The sequence below is a fragment of the Eulemur rufifrons genome, chromosome 3 (assembly GCF_041146395.1).
Source record: "Eulemur rufifrons isolate Redbay chromosome 3, OSU_ERuf_1, whole genome shotgun sequence".
Lineage (NCBI taxonomy): Eukaryota > Metazoa > Chordata > Mammalia > Primates > Lemuridae > Eulemur > Eulemur rufifrons.
Window position 1 is genome coordinate 70,508,756 of NC_090985.1, and position 26,692 is coordinate 70,535,447.

Consider the following 26,692-nt stretch of genomic DNA (forward strand, 5'->3'; position numbering starts at 1 on the left):
CAATGTTTATTCAGAACCATAAATTATCTCATGAAAAATAAATTTTGACCTTAGACTATATGTTTTTCAACTTATGTTCATTATATTCAGATGATGCCCATTTGTTTACAAAACTGTCAGGGTTAAATTGAACAGTGAAGATGTTTTTAACTTTTTCTCCTTCTTAGTAGTTCGGTTCTCTGTTACAACACAATAAAAAAAGCAAATAATAACAAAAAAAGCCAAATAAAAAAAGAAAAAATACATAACCCTTATTTATTTGTGCAAAACCACAAAACTCTCCTAGGCACAAATTTTTGGGAACAGTAATATTTTTATTTGAAAAAGTTCCATTAAATAAATATACAAAAAGTCAAGTTTCTAAAATTAGGGAAAGAGTAACAACATGTTTTATAAGTACAACTAACTCATAATTTCTACAGGGGACAGACTTGGCAAGAATCATTTAAATTTTTAAGCAATCTAAAATAAATTTTAGTCACTAATCCAATACTTGTCTTTCTGCAAACCTAACCAACTGCAAAAACCATTCAGTTGCTGACAGTTAAAATTGCCTGCCTTGATTTCTATCTTTTTATTTTTTCAAAAGATTCTATTAAAGTAGAAAAAAATGAGATTTAGAGCTGAACTGCCTGCCAGCCAGCTAGCAATAAGAATCCATCACCGGAGCACTGATAGTCCCTGACATGTTGTATCAGTACAACAGATAAAGGTTTAATGGTGTTGAACAGGCAGGAGGTGCTGGTGGTAGAGAATGCACTGGAAGGTACAATATCTCAGACTTCTGAGATGTTGTGGGATGAGTGATTATAAGAATCATGGCATAGGATGACTTGCTGGGAGGTAGGAATGCACTAGAGGAAAACCGTAAAAAGTAAGGAAAATCAATCACCAGTTTAAGATGAATTATCTAATCCAAGTGTTCCTTGGCAGCATATAAAGTAAATCTCATCTTTTACAGTCAGAAGGCAGAAAAATCTGAGGATTTTGCTTCACACTTACATATATATATATAAATATCATACATATATTTATATATTTTCATATTTTCTGGAACTCGCTATAACAGTTTTGAACCCAGCAAGTACTTTGGTAATTTATGCTAAGGCTACGGCCCTGATTAGGAAGAAGTGAAGAAATGGAGCTTTAAAATTTGAAATAGTGATGTTAAAATCTTGGTGCATAAAATGTCATTGTGGCTACCTGTTACAGTGGGAAAATATGCAAAATGTCTAAAAAACAGAGTTTTGATTCAGGTATGGTTCACAGTGGCTCACTGGGGTCCATGGACCCACCCCATGGTGATTTGCATGGTCCCTACATACATAATTTAAGTGGATATTTGGTAGCTGGTAGAACCCCCACATTGGTTTCTTGGCCAGTGTGGTAAGAGCTATCATAGTAAAGAAGATCAAGTCTCTGAATTGCTCTCTACCTCTCTCCCCATCCTGGCCAGGATAGTAAATAAAAAAACAATATCACATCTCAGGTAGAATGTCATAGATTAGTGCTGTTCTCAAAGACCTAATGTAGGATGTGGAGCTGGTGATTCCCATCATCTCCCCACTTAATATGTAAGTTTGGCCTTTAAAAAAACCAAATGGATCCTCAGAGATTGGAATTGACTACTACAAATTTAACTAAGAAACATAACTGTTGTACCAAATATGGAGTATTTGCTAGAGCATATTAAAATGGCATCAGGTCCATGGTATGTGGCCACTGACATGACAAATGTATTCTTTTCCATCTCCATCAAGAAAGAGGTCCAGAAACATTATTCATTCAGGTGAGATAAAAAATATTTTTATAGGCTTGTCTCATTTTTATCCTTGTCATCCTTCCGTAGTTTTATCCATACTCATTCTTCTTGAGCTTGATATTGGTCCTAGCGGTTTCTGACTACAACTAATAATGCTAAATAATTTGGCTTTAATTGATTCCTTTTCTGCATTGGACATTTTGCCCACTCTAAATCTAGAATGGGTTTTTTGGCCACAATCTGTTCAAATAAGTCTTGACTCCCATGTAGAATATCCAGAGATCAAAAGAGATATTGAACTTTTATTTCTGACCAGCTACTAGTCTTAAAGTCTTAAAATATTACATATATGCAAAAGATTTATTTGATTAAGAATTTCTGACTGTAATGAAATCAACCCCTTGATTACCTTACCATTGCTCTTGAGATAAACATGAAAAATATACATTCTTGATTTGATTTAAAAGCCCTTCATGATCATTCTTCTGTCTCCTCCTCCTCAAATTACCTGTTACCTCTCCCTCATCTCAAACTACCATCCATCCTCTTTCAGGGATCCAGCCACACTGACCTTGTCTCAGTTATCAAATGCAGTGCACAAGCCCTGCCAATGGGGTCAGTATGTTGCTGAAGGCATCCTTCATCAAAAATTTGTAATCAAATTTCAAGTTCAGTATGAATCGTATATTTTATATTTTAAAGGATATATTATCTTGACTACTTCAGGACTCTGAAAATATTTGCATCTGCATATCTGGAAGAGGTATAATTTTACAAGCATGTTACCTTATTTAGGGAAAAAGCAAATATTCATCTCTTACCAATGAGCCATGTGAAGATGGGTTCATTGCACCAAGTATAGAGTTTTTCAAGTCTTCATTAAAAATAGTGCCACTGAAACTCTGAGGTATGAAAGAAGCTGTTGACTCATTTCCTTCAAATTTATTTTTGTGCACCTTTATTTGAGGTTGAACTACGCCTTTCAGTATTATATAAAATCCATCATATCCAGCCACTGAAACAAAACCAAACCAAAAAAGATACACTATATGCTTCATATCCCAGGCCCTTTGACATAGATATGACTAATGCATATATTTCACTTGCTGTATTTTTAATAGACTCTTTTTAGTTTATTCTATGATAATGACTATAATGTAACATTCAGGCATTTACAAATAATTCGATCAAATAACAAGAATGACAAAGGCATGTCTACATATTTGGACAGTTCTTTTTAGATTATTATAGAGAGTAGCCCATCCTCTCATAGAACTGATAGATTCTAGGAAAAAAATATGAAATTGTGAGAAAAATGGGACCATAAAATCCCTTAAACTTTTTAAAAATATTTGTTACCCCTCAAAATGGCATTTTGCCTATTTTATACAAGTAACGATATATACCTATTAATAACTATCATTTATTCTTGCTCTGGACATGATGGTGATCACTAAAAGAACTTAATAAAGGAGATAGTTTGAAGGAGAGAGAAGAGGTTTTCCAGTATCTGTCCTACTCCATAGTATAAGTCTTCACAATTTGTCATCCAACCCCGATTCCTAAAGTTCCAATTATGTACCTGTAGGTCTTGGAGGTGTACTCACTAGTGAACATTTTAAATGCAACCTAAATTAGCGCCAGCTCTTTGGAATCCTACCCTTTAGAAGAAGGAGGGTATGGGAATAGAATGGGTGTCTTTCTCCATGTATCAATTGTTTACATTACTTTGTAAGATTGGAGCAAATTATTCAAGTGCTGTCAGGAGAGCTTTTCTTACACATTGCTTATGAACTTGCTATAATTACAAACTTTACAAATTGATTTTCAGGGACAATAGTGTTTCTTTTTATACTCAGAAATGTTGCCAACTGCTTTGCTTCTCTGCTTCTTTCTAACCTGAGCACTTATTTAGGGGCTTTTTTGATTGCCACCCATACACAGTGACCATGGGAGAGTGAACTCTTCTTTAGAGCACAGTTTATTTTTGCTTGGATACCTGAGCTTAAAACAGATCCTTTTCTTGGTAGCGCAATATAGGCATACCTCTTTTTATTGCACTTTGCTTTACAATGCTTCACAGATATTGCATATATTTTTTTATAAACTCAAGGATTGTGGCAACCTTGCATTTAGCAAGTCTATTGGTGCCATTTTTCCAACAGCATGTGTTCCCTTAGTGACTCTGTGCCACATTTTGGTAATTCTCACAATATTTTAAACTTTTCATTATTATTTTATCTGTATGGTGATCTGTGACCAGTGATCTTTGATATTACTATGGTAATTGTTTTGGGGTACCACGAACTGCACTCCTATAAGAGAACAAACTTCATTAATAAATGTGTGGGTTCTGCCTGCTCCACTGATTGGCCATTCTTTTGCCTCTCTCCCTCTCCTCAGGCCTACCTATTTCCTGAAGCACAATAATATTAAAATTAGGCCAGTTAATAACACTACCGTGGCCTCTAAGTGTTCAAGTAAAAGGAAAAGTCGCATGTCTCTCACTTTAAATCAAAAGCTAGAAATGATTGAGCTTAGTGAGGAAGGCATGTTGAAAGGTGAGATAGGCTAAAAGTTAGACCTCTTGCTCTAAATAGTTAGCTGAGTGGTGGATGCAAAGGGACAGTCCTTGAAGAAAATTAAAAGTGCTACACCAGTGAACACACAGATGATAAGAAAGCAAAACAACCTTATTGCTGATATGAAGAAAGTTTTAGGGGTCTGGATAAAAGATCAAACCAGCTGCAACATTCCCTCAAATAAAAGCCTAATCCAGAGCAAGGCCCTAACTCTCTTCAATTCTCTGAAGGGTGAGAAAGGGGAGGAAGCTGCAGAAGAAAAGTTGGGAGCTAGCCAAGGATGGTACATGAGGTTTAAGGAAAGATGCCGTTTCCATGACATAAAAGTGCAAGTGATCCCGCAGATCTAGTTAAGATAATTGATGAATTAGCTACACAAACAACAGATTTTTAATGTAGACAAAACAGCCTTATATTGGAAGAAGTTGCCATCGAGGACTTTCAGAGCTAGAGAGGAAAAGTCAATGCCTGGCTTCAAAGCTTCAAAGAACAGGCTGATTATCTTGTTAGGGGCTAATGCAGCTGGTAACATTAAGTTGCAGTGAATGAATGCTCATTTACCATTACAAAAATCCTAGGGGCCTTAAGAACTATGCTAAATCTACTGTACCTGTGCTTTATCAATGGAACAGCAAAGGCTGGATGACAGCACATCTGTTTATATTAATAGCATGATTTACTGACGATTTTAAGCTCAATGTTGAGAACTAGTGCTCAAATAAATAAATAAATAAAAGGAAAGATTCTTTTCAAAATATTACTGCTCATTGACAATGCACTGGTCACCTAAGAACTCTGATGGAAATGTACAAAGAGATAAATGTTGTCTTCATGCCTGCTAACACAACATCTATTCTGCAGCCCATGGAGCAAGCAGTAATTTTGACTTTCAAGTCTTATTATTTAAGAAATACATTTCATAAGGCTCTAGCTGCCATAGATATGATTCCTCTAACGGACCTGGGCAAAATAAAGTGAAAACCTTCTGGAAAGGATTCTCGATGCGTGTAAGAACATTTGTCATTCATGGGAGGAGATCTAAATATACACATTAACAGGAGTTTGGAATAGCTAACCTCCATTACATGAAAAGTCAAAAGAAATATTTTCATAAGGTCTTTTTTTTTTTGTTGTTGAGACAGAGTCTCACTTTGTTGCCCAGGCTAGAGTGAGTGCCGTGGCGTCAGCTTAGCTCACAGCAACCTCAAACTCCTGGGCTTAAGCGATCCTACTGCCTCAGCCTCCCGAGTAGCTGGGACTACAGGCATACGCCACTATGCCCGGCTAATTTTTTCTATATAGATTTTTAGGTGTCCATATAATGTCTTTCTATTTTTTTTTAGTAGAGACGGGGTCTCGCTCAGGCTGGTCTCGAACTCCTGACCTTGAGCAATCCACCCGCCTCGGCCTCCCAGAGTGCTAGGATTACAGGCGTGAGCCACCGCGCCCGGCCTTCATAAGGTCTTGAAGAAATCTCCTAGTGTAGAACCTCATATTTTAAAATAGCTCTTAACCATATTCGTATTAGTGAACAAAAGGCATTCAAAAGGAATTAAAAATACTAGTAAGGGAAACTTTAATTAATCCTTTTGGCAATGACTTTTCAAAAGGTTAAAGGCCAAACCCAAAGTTTGATTAAAGCAAACGTGTTTGTGAATTCCTGGCTGAGGATTTTCCACTCTGTAGTGCACAGACCTTCAGCTAAAATCAACCATCTAGAAGGACTTAAATGTTTCAAAGAGCTATAATTGGATGAATAAGGTCATACTGTCAGCTGGCTAATCCCTTCTTGGCCTATAAAATTTAGTTTAAGTGTTATCTTTCTACCAGGGAAGCCTTTCCTGATCTCTGCCCTGCTCCCATCCAGACTAATTAACACCCCTCCTCTGGGACCTTTCTTCACAGAATTTCTGTCATAGCACTGTTTCCAGTCTCTGCCAAAAGATTGCAACCTCTCGAGAGAAGAAACCCTGACTGCTCTCAGTATCTCCAGCCCGTAGCACATTGCCTGGATTATTTTAGGCATTTAGCAAAAATATTTGAATGAATGAAAGTTAAATTAATGATCCCCTATTGTATTTCTTTCTAAAGAATTTTATTAAATATTTGGAGACCAACTCTTCTTTTTTTCTTAGAATTCTATCTATTGAGGAATAAGATAAAACTCATGACCTACTTTCTTCTCAGTTCATTAGCTGGGATCCTATGAAAATATCAGAAAACTACATAAATTTTAAGCCAGATAGTTTAATTCATGGAATCTCTTTTATAAGGTCTGAATGATTCCAGAGATAACAAAAACAATGAATGTCCTTTTCATAGCTTTCGTGATATTAAAAAATCTTTGGGGATGGGATTACTGTTTTTAGTTCTAATATTGCCACCCTAAAGTTGTCCAGAGTAGTTATTTTAAGGCACAAATATAATAACCTTTCTTAGATTATCGCTAAAACTTGTGGAAGACAATCTACAAATAAAACTGGTTATTTATTTTGAGATTAAAAGAAACTCCAAATATGTAAATACTGTCATAAAGTTAACTGAAAGGGATGTAAAGAATTTTATTTCATTTTATTTTGAGCACAAACCTTCTATTAGAACAGCCTTTCAATATTGATACTTCTAGTATAGAATTCGCAAAGTATATAATTATGATAAAAGGCATCACAAGACAAACATCCTTAAATAAGTAAATAAATTCATATCATAAAATGATATGAATGTCCAAAGAAGAAATAAATTAGGTCTGATGAGGAGTTCCCGGAATGACTTATGAAAAAGATGGTATATATATGATGTATCTTGAAATGTAGATAAAATTTTGATTGACAGATATGGGGAGAAAAACACCTGAAATAGCATGAACAAGGCACAGAAGCAGGTAAATGGAGTTACCTAATGGTCTTCAATCAAACAAGGGAGTTTGATGAGGAACAGTGAACAACTAACTCAGTTTGTTAGAAGAACAGTATAGGAAAAATTATTTTAAGGGATCCAATTAAAAGAGAGGACATACTTAGGAGAGCCACTGAAAATTGGAAATATTCATCACATAATTGCCAAATGTTCAATCTGGATAAAAGAAATGCTATTTTTAAAGTGAGGTATGATTTTCAATACTTAAATTATTAAAGACTTAAAATTTAGAATGAAGCAATATGGGAATTTTTATGTAACACTGGAGTAATACAATTCTGATAATTTGTAGACATGTATCAAGATTTATAAAAATATCTCCACCTTTTGATTCATTATTTTAACTTTAGAAATCTGTCATAAATAAATAATCCAAAGTACAGGTAAAAGTTAGGGCAAAAATATATTCAAGACCACATTATTCACGATAGGGAAATATCTAAAATCCTTTTTAAAAGATTGATCAAGTAAATTATAACATATCTGTTCCAAAAATATGCAGTTATTAAAAAGTAGTGTTTACAGAAATATTTGTGACCCAAGAAAATCTTATGATATGTTAAATTTGAGGTACGAACAAAAATTACAAATGATTTCTTAGAAAAAATGCACACAATTAAAACTGGAGAATATTTCAAACTGATAATTATGGCTATTTGAAGTTAATGAGATTAAGGGATATTTAGTTTTCCTTATTTATTTTTTTTTTAAATTTTCCAATATATTCCCTATATTTCCTAATATATTCCTATAACAATAATATCTCATTTAGAGTTAGAAGAAGAATAAATAATGCAATGATACATTGGACAATTTTTGTAGAATTAGGAAAATGAGAGACCAGTTATGAGTCTATTAAAATACTTTATGTAAGAAATAATGAATGGAGCCCTGAACCAGGCATTGACCTGGAGAAGAAAAAGGAGAAAATGAATTTGAAAAGTAAAAGTTCAACTCATGTGATACAACTCAATTAATTTAGACAGATAAAGAGACGCAGTAAAGAAAATTACATAGTTTCAACATTTTCACAAGGAATATAGTGGTACCATTGAGATATCCGTCAGTAAAAGACCTACATTGAAAGCAAGATGAGAGGTTTGCTTTTTCATGGTTTTTTCCCAACATGCCAGCAGCACTTCCAAGAGGAGATATCAAGCAGGAGTTCAATTATGTGGATGTGACCTGAAGTAAGGGCTAAAAACCTGTGAGTTTGAGAATTAGAAACATACAGGTCAAAATTGAATCACAGGAATGAATAAAAGCTTTCATAAAGAAAATGAAAAAAAATTGGAAAGTTAGGAAAGGTACAAGGACCACTCTTGTAAAAGACAAGAATGAATCAACTTGTTCACAAATGACCTTTGCCAAATGCTAAGCTTCTTCTGGGGATAGATCTTCCTAAAGGGATGTTGCTAATTAAATCATCCTGGCTTGTGGTATCTGGTCAGAGGGCTATTATAAAGGCAAACTGCAAACACTGCAATGTTTTAAAACTGATATCCTCACTGAAGCCAGTTACAGAGGGAATAAATGAACAAATTAAAAATTGAGAATCCATCGTACTCATAGCATTGTTACTCTAAAAATAGTTAAATATTTGTAGAGATTACATAAAGAGAAAATTTATAATTTTATAAATTATTAGTGATTGCTTTTAATAATTGTAAAAGCAATTAATTCTTAATATTTTTATTGAGCCCTTCTTACACAAAAAAATCACAATGGCAATGGTCTCTTGTATCCTCCTGAGATTGAAAAGTTGGTTTTGTTGTCTGATTTTTTAAAACCTCGCAATTATATTTCGGACAGGTTAAGGCAGGTATGGAATGGGTCCTCACAATGGAGATAGACATCGGAAATGATTTCTGACCATGTTCCAAGGACACATCTTCATGAACCATAGAGAACACCTCATGTGTTAGTCCATTCAGGTTGAATAACACAGACTGGGTAGCTTATTAACAATGAAAATTTATTTCTCACAGTTATGAAAGCCAGGAAGTTCAAGATCTAGGTACCAGCAGATTTGGTGTCTGGTGAGGGCTCGTTTCCTCACAATCATCTTCAGAGTCTAACCTCACATGGTGGAAGGAATGAGGAGACTCCCTTGAGCCTCTTTTATAAGAGCACTAATTCATGAGGGCTCCCCCAGTATGATTTAATAACCTCCCAAAGGCCTGACCTCTTAATACTATCACCTCAAGGGGGAGAAATGCAACAGATGAATTTTAGGGGGGACATACACATTAAACATTCAAACCATAAGGACCTCAGTTTCAATTAGAGCATATCTCTACTTTAAGATAAATGCCTGTTTTTCAAGACTGTGTTTGCCTTTAAGGAAGCCATAGTCTATGGTAGGACTAAAGACCTATCACTTCTATTATAAGAGTGTATTATCTGAATTATGGTTAATTCATATATGGAAAAGATCCCTACCATATTTTTCATGAGATTTAACTACTGTGTTTTTATATGCTCAATGAAATTTAAACCAAAACAAAAAATAAAATCTATGCCAGTTAGTGAAATGTTAAAAATTTACTAATATAAAATATTTAAGCATTAAAAATAAATATAAAATTTTATCAAAATAAGGAGCTATGGAGTTTTTGAGATATAACCTCACAAAAGTTGAGAAAAGAATGAAATAAAATGAAAGAAACAGAAGAGAAATAATACTATAATACTTAATGGACCACAAGTAAAGAAAATAGAGTAAAGATGATATAGATAGAAAAGAGAAAAACACTTATACCATCAATCATTTTATAGGAATGTATTTCAATATTAACATAAATTTTACCTAGACTAAAGGTAGGTGATAATGAAATTTTGATCTGGAATCTATTATAGTTTTTCAGGTTAGCCACTAAATTGGGATCTCAAGAAAGTTAATTCTTTTAGTTTTCATGAGCTTCTTTTAGGTTAGCAATCTTAAAAATGTCCCTTGCACAGAGATCCAATGAAAAATTCTTAAGATCATTTTACTTCAGCAAACTATATCTATATATCCACATATACATATATAGATGACTACATGTAACATAAATGTTATAATTTTAATAAGTACTCATTATAAATATTATACTATTCTTAGTATAGTAAGTAATAATATAATAATCATGTTTTAGTAGCATTGTCACTTAAACTAGAGATTGAATATGTTTTATTCACTACTTAAAATCATAATATTGTTTCCCTGTTAATATTTTATTGCTTACAAGAACTGAATAACAGGCTGAATGAATAATGGTAAGTTCAGGAAGCTTCCTTAAATAATGAAGCTCTAAAGAACTAGTGGCCAGAAAAGAGACCAGAAGGTGCAAACAGCTGTGTGGAATTGCACCAGAGAAATGAAAGCCTCAGTAGCAGATTGAAATTCAGCAGGCTGGTGACAAGGGGCTACTAGAGGGAATACTTTAAATAACACAGAGAGAGGGAAACGCATACATGAATAAAGAAAAGGGAGAGAGACAGACACCTAGTGGGGCTTGTTTATTAAGTTGAATGAACAAAGAGATCTACAAAGGTCAGATAGTTAATGAGTTGACTGCTTTGATAATAAAACGGATCTGAGCTGTTGGAATTGGATATCTTAAAAATTCGAAAAAAGAGTTTGACACAGGTATAAACACAGGGACTTCTAAATTTTTTTTAAAAGTATTTAAAGTATGCCCTATTGAAATGCAAGTTGGAATGCCTTATTTAATATAAATAATCAAATTAAAATTGGTATTTGTCAAATAGTGAAAATTTGTATTTGAACAATCACTTGGGTTATTAAGGTGCCATCAGAAAAAAAAATGTTGGCTTCTAATTTTAATTTTGGAAACTTTTTGAAAAAAATGTGTAATTATAAATACTAACACATGAATATACATTCATTGTGGAAAAATTCAACCAACACAAATATATGTAGAAGAAAGAATTAATTATATCCCTTCATTGCCCTCAAATTCCATTTCCCTCCACTGAGGCAACAATTTTAAAAATATGCATTTTTGGAGTGTCCTTCTGGACCCACTCCTATGTTTAAAAAAGATACATATGTAAATATAAATTTACACTTTTCATAAACATGTCATTTGCATAATTCTGTAATTGTTCTATATTTACTGTTTTTAATTTTCCTTTCTCAATATATACAAATCTACCTCATTCTTTTTAACCACTGCCTAGAATTCCATAGAGGAGATATATCATGATATGTGTAGCCAATCTTCTATTGCAGGACATTTAGATTGTTCCCATATTTTTTACCATTATAATTTCAGTGATTTATGAAATAAATTAATTTTTAATTACTATCCTCATCTTAATGGCAAAGCAATGTGAATGGTTATACATTTTCCCTTTCAAAATTATTTTATCCTCTATAAAACTCCTTTGATTTATTTTTCACTGCTTCATTGCTGATTAAATGGGATCAATTAAAAGAGAAAATCACTGGGGGAAAACTCTCAAAATATGTAAATCTTTTCAACACACACATGTGTTCACCAAAATTCCGGTTAGGCTTTGAATGTCATGATCCCGATAAACCGCTTTGCACAAACTGTGACATAATGTGCAGAGAATGAGTTTAGCATTGGGCTGAAGTGTGTTTGAAACTTGACTCCCACCAAGAATACCCTGTATGATATTTTTGTGCCTTGGTGCCCTCATCTGTGGAGAAAAATACTATCTTTATTTGTTTCTATGAGGAATTAAAAAAAGCATGCCCCTGACACAAATAATGTGTTAAATTGTATGCCTCCTACCAAAAAATTAAAGTATAAAAAGTTCTATTAATGTATCCACTGTATGTTTGGTAAAGGGACTAAAGTCTAAAATTGGGAAACTAAAATCTATCTGGAGAGTTTTTTTCAAATATTCGGATCAGTACCTGGCTCAGTCAAATAATTACTTTGACCACTTCCTGTCTTAACTATGAAAATCAGTGCTATGTTGTACTAAATGTGCATATCAGATAGTGGTTCCCCAAGTGTGGTTCCCAGACTAGTAGCATCACATGATGTATTATTGTAAATGCAATTTAGGCTCCATCCATACCTACTGAACCAGAAATTCTGGAGTTTGAGCCTAACAATACGCTCTCGATGAGTCCTCTGGGTGATTCTGACATGTGCTGAAGGTGGAGAAATACTAGTGTAATATCTTAAACCATAAGTACTAAAATGTGAGATGTTATTCATTTCACTACCTACAACTTTAAAAATGAAAGACATTTAAATAGTATAAAACCTTTTTAGCAAGTAAAATGAAATTGTCAAGTGAAATTATGAGCAATTATAATGATAGAGAACTCAAAATAGTGGCCTGCATTTTATCTTGTCAAATTTCTCTCCACATTAATCTATTACCTGTGCTGCCTTTCACCCAGGTTTCAGAAACGACATTCTTACTAAGTTTTTTCAGATGCTCATCGCTTAGCTGCGAGGTTAAATCTGGAATTGTTTTCAGCATCTTCAACACAGTTTTGTGTTCATACGCTGTCCTGTGAACAGGCCTTTAAAAAAATAAAAAGAATACAAATTCAGAGACCATGGCAGAAATTCAAAGACAAAAACAAAAATCTCCTTGATTTTTGAGTTTCCGAATTTATATTTTCTTTTTAAAGGTTAAGAAGAACTGTGATGATATTCTATTTTGTCTTACTCATCAATTTTAGAATATGTTCCTCTTCTGACATGCAGATGTACTATCATGATACTTTAACCTTTAGGAAATTACATAGTGCCTTTATCTTTTTTAAAAAAATTAGAAAACTGTGTAGTTAATTTTAAGATTGCATCTTTTATTAGTAGTAATTATAATAACAAAGACCTCTTTCAGGTAGTAAATAGAAAAGATGGAAGTTCCCACTGTTTATTATTGATGCTTTTAAGTACTACTGAAATTAGATCAAATGAGGCTGTAATTTAACACTTAAGAATATAAATTTTAAGTGAAAAGATGCATATGTTACAATAGAATGGATATTTATCATTTGTTTTTAATCATTAGATTCACTCTTTAATAAATGTAACACTGTAATCAGTATGTAAAATTCATGTTAATCTAAATTCTCAAGGGACTAGCCTAGCTATCAAAGATACCATTGCTACGTACTCAGCATTTTTCAAGCATTTTTTTAAAATCTGGTCTGAAAATCAGCTTAGCAGCAGAAAGTGAATTTAGGATGCCCATAGCACACATGTGGGTTTGCTAGTAACAGTCTCAATTTAGACATAATTGTATTACTCTCCAGAATTTAGTCAATTGCTGTGTTACATATTTTAAACCTATATTATTTGTTGAAAGCAATAGTTGCCTTCACCAATACATAACGTCTATCTTCATTCCTTCCAATTTATTTCCTTGAATTCTATTTTGTCAGCTATTTAGATTTGTGTCTTGGTGTATATTTGCCTAACCAAATTTTTAGCATTACTTCATTTTCAAAATGGTGTATATTTTGTATTTTAAAAGCTGGACTTCTGTCAAGCAGACTAGGTTCAATATCTGTTAACAATATTAAATTTTTCAATTTCTGAACATAAGATATCTTTCTATTTACTTAGATCATCTTTACTTGCAACAGTTTTACAGTTTTTAGCATACAAGTCTTACATTTAATTTATTTCTACGTATTGTATGTTTCTGAGGGTATTCTAAATGGTTTTGTGTTCTAAATTTCATTTTTGGATTGTTCATTGCTGGTGTGTAGATTTGATATTTGTATGTTGATCTTATATCCTACAACTTTGCTGAACACGCTTATTATTTGAATTGAATCCACAAGATTCCTTACAATATTTTATATGCAAGATCATATTACTTCCAAACATAGATAGTTTTATTTTCCTTTTCATTCTAGATGACTTTTGTTTCTGTCTCATGACTAATTGTCCTGGCTAGAACATCTACTACAATGTTGAATAGAAATGGCCAGAGTGGATATCTTTCTCTCTTCCTGATCTTAGGGAGAAATCATTCAGCCTTTCACCACATTGGTTGTGAGTTTTCCACTGATTCTCTTTATCAGATTGAAGAAGTTCCCTTCTGTTCTTATTATGTTGAGAACTTTTATTTGTCCTGAGTGAGAGTGGATTTTGTCAAATGTTTTTTCTATGTTTTTTGAAAAGATCATGTGGTTTTTCTCCTTTATTCTATTAATATGCTATATTATATATTAGTTGATTATTGGCTGTTAGATCAACCTTTCAATACTGGGATAAATTCCACTTAGTAATGGTAGAAAATTTTATATGTTACTGGATTCAGTTTGATACTATTTTGTATATTTGTGTCAATATTCATAAAGAGACATTTGTAGTTTTGTTTTCTTGTGATCCTTTCTTTTGTTTTAGCGTCAAGTTAATGCAAGCTTCATAGAATGAGTTGGAAAGTGTTTCTCCCTCTTTCCTATTTTGGGAGATTATGTGAAGAATTATCAATTCTTTAAAAGTTTGACAGAAATTACCAGTGAAGCCAGTTAGCACTGGAATTTGCCTTATAAGAAGTGTTTTTTAATTAGTAATTCAATCTTTCCTTGTATAAAGTTATTCAGAATTTGTTTTTCCTATTTAGTCAGTTTTGCTTATTTGTCTTTTTCTAGGAATGTGTCCTTCAATTCTAAGTTACATTATTGTTGGCACAGAATTGCTCATAGGGTTCCCTTAGCTTTTTTATTTCTGCAAGACCAGTACTAATATCCTCTCTTTCATTCCTCCTTTTAGTAATTTGTATCTTCTCTCTTTTTTTTTCTTAGTCATCTTAGGTAAAATTTTATTCATGTTGTTGATCTTTCGAAAGAACTGACTTTTTTCTCTATTCATTTTCCATTCTCTATTTCATTTATTTCTTTCAGCACTTTAAATGTTATGAGAAGTCGTTCCATTCTTTTTGAGGATTTCTTTCACAGCATGCATTATTTTCCCATGTTGCTTTCAATATTCTCTTTTCCTTCTAATTTGAAAATTTGACTATGATGCTTTTAAGTATGGAGTTCTCTGTGTTTATACTACTTAGAGTTCATTGAGCTTCTTGGGTGAGTTGATTAATACTTTTCATCAGGTTGGGAAGTTTTGAGCCATTCTTGCTTCAAATACCTCTGCCCCTTTTCTCTCTCCCCTCCTTCTGGGATTCCCATTACAAGTATGCTGGTATACTCACTTGATGGGTATCCCATAGGTCTCTGAGGTTCTATTCATATTTTTAATTCTTTTTTCTTTCTGTTCCACCAACTAGATAATCTCATTTGATGGAGCTTCCAGTTTGCTGATCCTTCCTTCTGAAAGCTCAAATCTGTTGTTGAACCCCTCTAGTGATTTTTTAATTTTAGTTACTATACTTCTCAATTATGGAACCTCTATTTGGCTCTTTTTAAATTTTGGCAGTTTCTATCTTTTTATTGGTAGTCTGTGTGTTTTAAGACATCATTGTCCTACTTTCCTTTAATTCTGTAAAGTCTATATACCCTGTAGTAAAGGCAGCCACCTAAATCTCTGTTCATTTAGCTTAGTAGTCACCTTATAATTGTTCAGAGATATCTATAAATGCCTTGAACAAATACACCCCCAACTTTTGCTGATGAGCTAATTCTGTGTTGTCATGCTTCTTTTTAATTCTTTAGACATGATTTCCTTTAGTTTTTTGAACCTATTCATAATATTTGATTTAGAATCTTTGTCTACTAAGTCCAGCATTTGAATACCCTGGATATTGATTGCTGCTGACTGCTTTTGTTTTCTGCATATGACACATACTTTGCTGGTTCTTTGTATATCTCATAATTTTTGTTAAAAATGAAACATTTTAGATAATATAGTATAGCAGCTCTGGAAATAAATTTTTTCTTCTTCCTTAGGGTCAAATAATAATGGTACCCTGTGAATGGGGCTTTTCCAGGGAGCTGCCAGTCAAGTCACATTGTGGCAATGCTCTGGGAATGAGGCTTTGGTAGGAGCTCCTAACCAGTGTGCCCCCTCCAGTGGTTGCAAGGCTGCTGGTTTTCACAGCTACTGTTGTTCAAGGCTATCACAGAACCGGAGAAAGGAGGATTAAAATAAGTCAATATAAAAAGCCACAAACTCTACTTGTCTTACCAAAGTTCTGTTGCTTTTCTTGAACACATGCTACTCTCATCATCACAAGCATTTTATTAATTTTCAGAGTTTTGAAAAATTTAATTTTGACAATGTTTTCCAACATTCCATTGCTTTTATGAAGGAACAGCTTTATAGAGGTCCTCACTCCCCCATTCTGAAAGTTGACATTGATTCAAATTTCTCTGATTTTTAGCAATACCCATAATTTCTTCCCATAGCTGAAAACCAACATAAAGCACCTAATGATGACAAGGGGTCAGGGAAATGCATGTGACCATTTGGGTAGGACAATCAAAAATATTTGATAACGCCATTTACAGAAAAAGTTGAAAGCAATAATTTTGCTATTGCTATTTAGAAATGGGGTTTTGCTCTGTTGCCCAGGATGGAGAGCAGTGGCACAATCATAGCTCCTGCCTCCGCCTCCGGAGTAGCTGGGACTACAAGGACACATCACCACGCATGACTAATTTTTTTCATTTTCATTTTCTTCTTTTAGAGACAAGGTCTCACTATGTTGCTCTGACTGTTCTCAAACTTCTGGTCTCAGGCGAACTTCTCACTTCAGCCTCCCAAGTCACTGGGAATACAGGTGTGAACCACTGCACTAGGCTAAAAGCAATAATATTTAAGAGCCTAGCAATCACTCAAAAGTTACATTTTTTATAATTTTGATGACTGATAAATTATATATTCCATAATTTACATATTCTGATTCAAACATGCAAAATATTATTTCCTACAACTAACCTAATCTTTTTTCTGGAAATCCCATTCCTTTTCAATGTCGGTTTTTCCTTCTGCCTTTCTACCCAAGTACCCAAGAGCATATCTGGAATATTATATTAGGGCCATACAGAAACAGAAGTGGTGGTAACTCACCAATTCCTGTTACCACCTTTCTCCCTTGCTTGTATTGCCTCATTTTAGCACTAGTCTTAAGGATTTTTGAAGCTACAATCTGACAAATAATCAGCATACTCTGCAATTCTGAAATGCCCTCCAGAACTCTTGAGTCTAATACACCTCCGTGTTTGTTGCCTTTGGGATAATAAATAAAGACAGTCAGGTATGAAAACTTAGCCTTCACTTCTTTAAACATGGCCTTCACTTCTCTCTCAATCTCTACCCTTCTTATCTGTCAGGAACATCTTTTACACATATTATGCCCGTTTCTTCTTTATTGGTGTTTCTTGGCCTCCTCTTATTATAAGAAACAATACAATAAGAGAAACTGGATTAACAAAAAGGAAAAACTCATACATTGTGAGATGTTTCATAAACTATAATCCCTGAACTATTACCGGTAGTAGGAGTTATTTCTTGAATACTCGCGTTATGAATTATCAGACCATGTATAATGGTATGTAAAAAGATGCTATTCCCCTTGTATTTTCATTAACTCATCTTTATGCCTATTTCTAGCCCCAATTCTAGCTGATGGCCAATAGCAAAATTTTAGTGTATTCCAAATATTTCAGGCATTCCAGGAGGAAACAAAATAAATTCAGGTTTTTCTTTGCTACTTCTTTCTCTCTCAGTAATCACCTCAAATCTAGGGGCTCATAAGGAGTCATAACAAGTAGGAATCTGGCTTCTGACCACCTATATCTATGTGGGTTGGCATTTGCTGAGTTGGAATATCACGTATAGCCTTTGGCTTCCATGTTGACATCCACTGAATATCTCAGTGTTCCCAGTTGTGTAGATACACATGATCTGTGTTTTCTAAAGCTCTTGCAAATATGTTGACTTTTCACTCTCAGCCAATTCTTCACACTTCTTGCTGATAAGAATAGAATGTGACTACTTCAAGGAACATCCCTGAGGCCATGAGAAATTGGTTAGGACTCTCTTAAGGCCTCTCTACCCCTAATACTAATTTACTCAGATGTGCAAAGGACATGGAGCTTCTGCATTTTTCTGCAACAGATTTAATCTTTCTAACAATCTCTAATCTGCTAGGTTGAAGAGTAAAACAAAGCAAATCCAAAAAATCCTTGAACTTGTCTCTTAACAATATCGTGTCTTCTGATATATACAATCTCCAGTCAATTTAAATACTGAGGATACATGAAGTTTAGCTTCTTATGCTAGTTGATGTACATGACCTTTCTTAGAGGACCTAAGCTCCTTAGTAAAAGTGCTTAGTCTTCCAGAGTTACTTCACTCACAATTTTTCTCCCTACAAGGGAATGTAAGTGTACAAGGGGATTGACTGTGTCCTTGTGGCAGTGGGTAGCGGAATAGTTGGTCTGAATGTGCTTAAAATTTGAAGAAATATAATCAATTTGCATTACAAGACACAAACAAAGCCATTAAGCTTGGGTAGAACGTTTGCCAATAAAACAACAGTAAATCAGAACGCTCGGTACAAATAAGGGGAGAAAATAGTAATGAAGTATGTTATAAGAAGCAATATTTAAACTGAGGATCAAAGAGGTCAATTTCTTCAAGGACACATAGCTAATGATGGTAAAAAAGGAATTAAAATACTAAAAATTACTGAGTGAAGAGCAAATCATGTTGCCAACACACACACACAAACACACTCACATATACATATGCACACAAAAACACACACCCAAAAATCTAAATATAAATAGAATAATTTCAGTCCCACAGAATAAATAAATAAACTGTGGAATAGAGGGGGAAAAGCATACAATTTTATTATTTAAAATTAAGTCAAAATATTATATGTAGAAACATACACATGATGGCATTAGTTAAAATATTAAAAATTAAAAATAAATATTCAAAAATAAATGGTTAAAGTGTAACATTTTCTCAAAAGAATAATGCTTAGCTTATTACAATATGAAGCATATAATTCAGAATTCTAGGTAACAATAGAAACCTACAATATCGGTCACATGTTATTAAATATATCTTATATACTTATCCTAGGGGCAAGATTATAAATGATTCTTAATGATCTGTTTTTACAATTGAAAGATGCCATAATTAAAATATTCACTTCAGACACTCAATTTTATGAGTCTTAACTTAATGATTCATAAATCGTTGCCTTCTTACAGATTATTTCCTTTAACTAACTGCTTTTAAAGTGTCAATTTATCCCATCAGTTATTTCTATCGCCTGGTTTCTTCTTCCTTCAGAACAAGAGAACTGCACACTAGACTATACATGAAATAATAATTATCTTTTGTTTTATTTCATCCATTAAACTCTCATTCTAATTTATTGGGTATACTTTAGCAAAGGAGCTGAGCATTCTCTATATCATTTATTTACTTATGCTTAGTTTAAGACACTTAGACTGTTTAATTTGAAGGAGTATCTCACTAGGTATTAGAAATTCTGTCAGGACAGCTTCTTGTTCTTTTGTAGACAAATAGAAAAGAAAAAAATAAATGAAGCGGAGTAATTCTGATTGCAAGAAAGACTTCATTCATGGAGAGGTGCCAGAGGGGCAGTGAAGGTCTCTAAAAGTGAAAGCAAATTTCAGAGTTGCTGATTATCTAGGTCCTATCATAAACCAATTTTTAATTGGAAGTAGAGATATTTGGGAGCTGATTCATATATTTGAAAAGCTGTCAAATTAAAGAGGGATTAAGATCATTCTGTCTGGCAATTATGAGTAAAAGTTATAAAGAGGTCAATTTTTTTCTAATTAAAAACTACAATTAAAAATATTAAAACAATAAAACAGATCTTTGGGGAGAGATATATGAAATTCAAGTGTTAGCTCCCTATCCACATCCTCCTGCTGTTGGAGTTCATGCTTTCTTTTAATATTGGTCAAAAAATAAACAACCAAAAAAATCAACATAAGGCTTAGTCTCATGTGCTACGGGAAACTTGATAATCCTTTAATATCCTGGAGAATTTGAAGGAAGCTGATGTTTGTACCAGTCATTTCTTGTTTATTTTCTATTTTCATTGAATGCTTAATCTCTGATCTAGAAAGCAGAGTTTGCTGTGGTCAAGTTATTTTGTTTTCTTTTGAATAACATCATGTAGTTCCAATACATAAGATTAAGGTCAGGTAGAGAAGAAATTACTACTTATTTGCAGTTTTTAATATTTTCAGGATATTATATGATTCTTGTGCTACAAAGATTGGAAAAGAGCAGTGGTATTCAAACACACACATGCACACACAAGTACCGTTACAGAGCACTTTGCTCAAACTAAATCGTACGTAGAGTGTATATGAAGTTAAAGCAAGACTATGCTAGTTAAAGGAATGGACAGATAGGTCAGTTTCCATAGCAGACCTCTTCTTCCCCTACACACACCTGAAAAAAAAAGGAGGAATCCATGGGGCTGTTGTAAAATTATAGGAAATCTATGGTTCTTTTTGACATCAATATTCTATCATTTCAATTATTTGGTTGTCCACTATACTTTATGTTATTATCATACAATTATAAGAAGCAATGAAGAATTATACTTTCTAATCCAGTCTTATTTTTCTTAAATGGAAAAGCTGAGGCTTAATTATGTTAAGTAACTTGCTCACTGTCACATGGATAATAAATTGTGAAGTCAGGATTTGATCTCAGGGAGTCTCACTCCAGAACCTAAGTGCCCACTTTCTTAGCTATTATACTATATCAAATCTTTATTACAGTGATTTTCACTTATTTTGAGTTATTGGGGCTGAGTTGGGGCAAAAGATATTACAGTTTTTGTTGTGTCTGACATACAATAAATTTAAAAGAATACAAATTTATGATTTAAAAATTTGGTACAGATGTTAATAATTATTTAGAAAAAGAAGAAAGTACAACAAATTATAAAGTTTTAAAGTCTGGATGATTTTAAAACATCACCAAATGCAGAAAAATGTTACAGTATTTTTACTAGTTGCCTATATTCTTCCATTATACTTATTTTTCTTACTTTTTATTGCATTTCTTACATACTTTCACCTCTTTATATACAATAATTTTATATCATGTTGATTGAAAGAATAGACTCTTCTCTCTAGCTTGGTTGATAGAATTTTAAAAATTACTCTTAATAATTTATAAATTTTTCTTTCAGTTTTACATTATCAGTAACATCATACATTTTTAGAATTTTTATAAAATTTAGGAAAATCTCTATCCACATTTCTTTCATATATGGGCAATAAAATTTGAAAAGCTTTTCCACAGACTTGATTCTTACTCCATGCATTTAAAAGTACATGCCACTCCTCTGCACACATACTTTTGGTGCCAGGTTGCTTTAGGCTCTGTTTGCACCATGTCCACATGCTGGTAGGTCTACACGGTGGGTGGTACGGGTTATTCCTGATAGCCATTACTGTACTAGCACAGCTAGCAATAACTGCATATACAGCAATGACTGAGAACCAAAAATTGTATCCTGCTAGACCCAAAGGAAATGTATCCCTAACTCAACTTTCCCTAAACTGGATGCCCAAAATGCCTGAGGCTTCTCCAATGCCAGGTGCCATGAAAATGAAGTGTAAGAAAAGAAAAGTTGGCAGGCAAAGGGAGAACACATGATTATAGTTAATATACCTTATTTTTGCAAATTTTACAGAAACTTCTGAGTGTGTGAATACATTTCTAGGGCCTCTCCCAGGGCTTTTGAAGGGACCCATACAAATTAAATGACAAGCCTAAAGCTTAAGCTTTAGTATCTTCAGGGTGAATCTACCTCTTAGTTAAGGTCTAGTTATTAAGCAAAAGAAACACTAAGAAAATAGAACCAGTAATCAGGCCAGATTAAAAAATGCAAGACTTTGAATCTGGAATGAAAAGGGGTAGGGAAGCAAAAAAAGAACACAGAGTAAGGAACACAGAGCAAAGTAAAATTATGAGTTTGAATCAGAGGGTATGGAGAAATTGGCTCAGATTGAAAACGTGAAAAAAAAAATGGCAGAAATAAATGTGTGAAACATTAGCTGGAATACCTGGGAGTCTCTTATATCTGGGTATATTTGTCCCTAAAAAATTTGTCTTGCACACACAGACACGAGTTCCTCCAGGATTCAAAACCTTGCTCTAATTCGATAGGCTATGTTTGGGGATATATGAACATATTCAGAAATTGCAGAGCTAAAATCTCTGGGCCTTAGCAGGTATATAACATTTGACCAAATGTTCTGTAAGCCACAGATTAGTAGGATAAAAAAAATCCAGCTAAAGAGTTCACTTCAATTAAAGGATGCACATATGCACACTTTTCTATCTCTTTAATAGTATTAGAAGCAGTATTTAGGCTGTTAAAGAATATTTACAACTATCGAAAATGTGATTTGCCCCCAAATGTCATCTTTTTATATGGCTCCCTTTTCCCCACGTTTTCAAGCAACCCATTGTAAAATTCTTTTCCTGGAATCTAGTGTGTACTTGGAGTATTTCTTGAATCATTAATCATTAATATGCACATCACCTTCTGTCTGACTTTTCATTTGAATTCCCTAATCAGTCAAGGATGAATGAACAGAATAACAATTGATTTTATTTGATCATCCAAATTCATATGACAAATGCTGATCATTACCAGTTTTTCAAGAAATTGAGTTTGGTCATACATGGAGTGCACACATCAGAGGCGCAGCATGATTTGGGTTCTCCTTGCTATTTCTACACACCGTTGAAAATTGAAAGATTAATGCCAACAATTTTAACTCTTCTTTTCAAGCTTTTTTCTTTAAACTCATAATTAGAAAATAGATTATGATTTTTTCAAACAACTTCCTTTGTTGTTTGGAGAGGATGGCTGGACTCTTTCTTCTGGAGGGAGAGAAATTTAAAAGCATTGTGTACCAACAGAATATTGTAGTAGCATATTTCCTTTCATTTCACAATGAGAGGATTGAAGAAAATGTTTGTCTGCTAACTGGAAATTTTTTGAAAAGGGAAGTGGGTCATAAAACAAGTTGCAAATGGCTTAATTTATCTATGTGCTTTTGGTTCTCTAAGGCCAAACCTGAGAATTTTGAGAATCCTCAGGCAAGGTACATCAAAGAGCACTTCCTTAGAATCTTTGACAAGCCCAGCCCACAAGATCTGAGTGGTTAACAATAGCCACACAAAAAGAACATAAGTAAGTTCTCAAAATACTTCAAAAGCTGCCTGTAATCTCACTTTCTGAACTCATTTGGCAACAGTAAACACAATAATCACAGATTACTGAAATAGATGCTTAGAGCTGACTTTTATTGAAGGCTTCCTACATCTTTTGTGCTTAGGCATTTGAAAGAGTTGCTTCTAAGACACAAAATTGATGAGATGGATTTCTTTGTAAAAGAAACTGACAGCAATTTTGTTGGAAATCTTAATTATTCTCCACAATTTCTCTTTTTGTGGTCAAAAAATATAATAACTGTTCCATGTCAGATTCAGAAGGTGAACAATAGCTTCTACATAATATTTTGTATTTTTGAAATCAACCAAAAACAGACCCTCTACTATCTGACCATTCATTTATTTACACAGCAAATAGGTATGTGCAATGGTTAATTCTGAGGTCATATTCTAAATGCTGGTGTCTAACAAAGAAAAATGCAGATACGGTCCTTACCTCACACAATTTAAAATTCAGAAGGGAAGTCAGGCATTAAAGACAACTCAGGTGTGTGAAAGCATTACAAAAGGCAGGGTACTGTGTGCCATGGAAAGTAACAGGGAGACATAACCCAGTCTGGGGAAATGCAGGAATCAGAAAATGTTTCCCAGAGACAGTGGTGTATAAACTGACACCTGACCAATAAGTTGGTAGTGGATGCAAAAGGGAAGGATATCAGCAAGTGTTTCAGGAATAAGGAATTACAAAGATTCAGAGTCCAACTATTCAAGAAATATTTTGTGAAGAAAGCCCAGTGTGGTTAGAGCAGAGAGGGCAAAGAGGAAATTGGACATAAATTGAATCTAAAATGGTAGGCAAGGTAAAATCCTACAGGGCATTATAAACCTTGTTAAGAATTTTAGACTTTGTCATTAGGAAAAGTAAAGTCATCCAAGGACTTTATTAAAAGGAATAACTAGGCAGATTTACATTTTTGAAAGTTCACTCTGGCTACAGAGAGAAGGATGGATTAAGGTATTGTAAAATGAATGCACTGAGATCAGTTAGAAGGATATTACAGTAGATTATGTAATGAGCAATTCCAGATCCAAGTTTTAAAAATTAATTTGGAATATATTTAGTGAACTTAAGAGTCAATAAAAAAGCAATACAATTCAATGTCAGGCAGGCAATTCACCCTTCCATGGGAGTAACACCGATATTACCGGTTTTACTGATTATTATGATTAGAGGATTATCTTTGTTAGGATGGCTAACTGGCAAAGCTAGCTTAAAATATTTCCAGTCCAAAATAATCTGTTATGTTTAGTGTCTTGAATTGGTGACTATATTTCAGCTACTGTCAAAATGCTAAATTTTATGTATTTGTGTGTGTGTGTATGTGCGCATGTGTGAGTGCTTATACACTAAAAGTCAGAATTAATCTATTACTCCTTCTTTAGCATATATTTTTTTAGGGCATGCTCTATCCTCATCTAAAGTATAACGATGGAAATTCACAAACTTAAATTTGAATAGCTTAGCTCTATGCCTTTCATCATTTGTGAGAAAACATCTACATAGCAAAGAAATAAAAGGTAATATATCACACAGATAGATAGAATTAAAGAGAAATATGTACATATGTATTTAAAATGTTTATATAGATATACTTCAGTATCTAGTACATAGGTAGATACATATCTACAGATATTGAAATGTACCTATGTCAGTATTTTAATTTTTAATATAATTTAATAAATGTTGCCTTTTTGAAGATTGAAAAGAAAATGGCTATATAGAGAAAACTTTTAAGTATTGAGTAAAAAATAAAACTAAAATATTGCATGATATTATCAATTATATACTTTAATATCTGCTTCTTGGCAGGAAAAAAATTGACACTTGAAGAATTGATTTTTTAAATCGATGATAATTAATGCATTTTTGTTTTCTTCTGTGTTGCCCCAAATTCTCTGACCTACATTTAATGATAAGACAGATCAACTAGGTTAGCTAAGGTCATTAATATATTCTCATTCTATTTTTTCATAACCTTTAGCAGAAGCCACTCAAAATATTTTTGAAAACTTATTTACACTGTATATTTCAAATACAAATTTAAAATGGAAATTTTTATTTAAATAAATAATTTAAAAATAAAATGGATACTCAAAAATGAATTTAACATATTAAATAAGTTTATAATAAATTTAAAATAAAAACATTATACTATGGTTCATTGATCAAAATCAGATTCAAAGGGTTTATTTTATTGTGTTTCTCTAAGCAGCTTATACAAATTTTTTTAGAAGAATTCTTCCTTGTTTATTTTTGTTTGTTTGTTTTTTGTTTCTCTTAACTTTGGAGAATGTTGAAGTGGATATTGAGAGGGCATGATGGATAGGAACACAGCAGAGAATGGAACTGGAATGATGGTTGTAATTTAGGAGATGGTCAAGAAGTATTCTTGGTGCTTGATTATATTGGGTAAAAACAGAAGAAATCTTTGGAAGACTATCAAGTTACTGGCTTATGAAATTATAAGTATGATGATGGAATTTATTGAAATGAGGAAGGCTATAAAAGCAAAAGTTTAGTAGAACGAACTAGGGTGAAAAGTAAGATATACCAAATGAGCACATCAAGTAAATATTTAGTTATAAATAAATTCAAATCACTACAGGAATTTTAAAATTTTAATAAACACTTCTAAGCATCCAATTCTGGGAAAGATGGATTGACAGGTACTAGATTTAAATTCTTGCCCAAAACAACTAAAAATCGGATAACATAAAAAATAATAGTTTTGCAGATATTGATTATCAGGCAAAGACAAACAGTGATTGTGGGAACAAGGAAGCAATAAAGGTAAGATCTATGATTTCCCTAGTACACAGAAGAGAAAAAATATCTATGCTGTAGCATGGGATGGAGGAACACAGACACTCTCCTGAATTGAGGAAATATATGAGAGTCAGGGGAGGTTACATTGGCCAGAGTTCAAATAAAAAAAATATTGCAGAGTACAAAATTCAGAGAGAGGAGAGAAAGAGAGCACCAGAGATTTTCAAAGAGAATCTATTGAGTCTTTAGTCAATATTGATCACTGCTTGCATGTGAAGAAACTATCACAGGGTAGAAAATAAACCACCCAAAAAGACTGGAGAAAATAATATCTGAAGTTCATACAGATCTGGTAATAGGTCCTATTCCCAAAAGGCAGAGTGGAAACCTTGTAATTCACAGGACATAGGATTGACCACTCATGAAGGTTTTACTTAAGTATTAGGAAAAAACAAGCCATGGACTAAATGCTGTTCTCATCCTGCCTAAA

The 26,692-nt window shown here is 33.3% G+C and overlaps 1 protein-coding gene across 1 annotated transcript in view; it reads right to left on the reverse strand.

Annotated features, from left to right (window-relative positions):
* The window catches only part of CNBD1 (cyclic nucleotide binding domain containing 1), a 307,427-nt gene that overhangs the window by 109,837 nt on the left and 170,898 nt on the right, over positions 1 to 26,692 (reverse strand). The window contains exons 5-6 of the mRNA XM_069465605.1: positions 12,630 to 12,775; positions 2,584 to 2,777 (exon numbers count right to left, since the gene is read on the reverse strand). Coding sequence (XP_069321706.1) covers positions 2,584 to 2,777; positions 12,630 to 12,775 — 340 coding nt within the window. The remainder of the gene's footprint in view (positions 1 to 2,583; positions 2,778 to 12,629; positions 12,776 to 26,692) is intronic.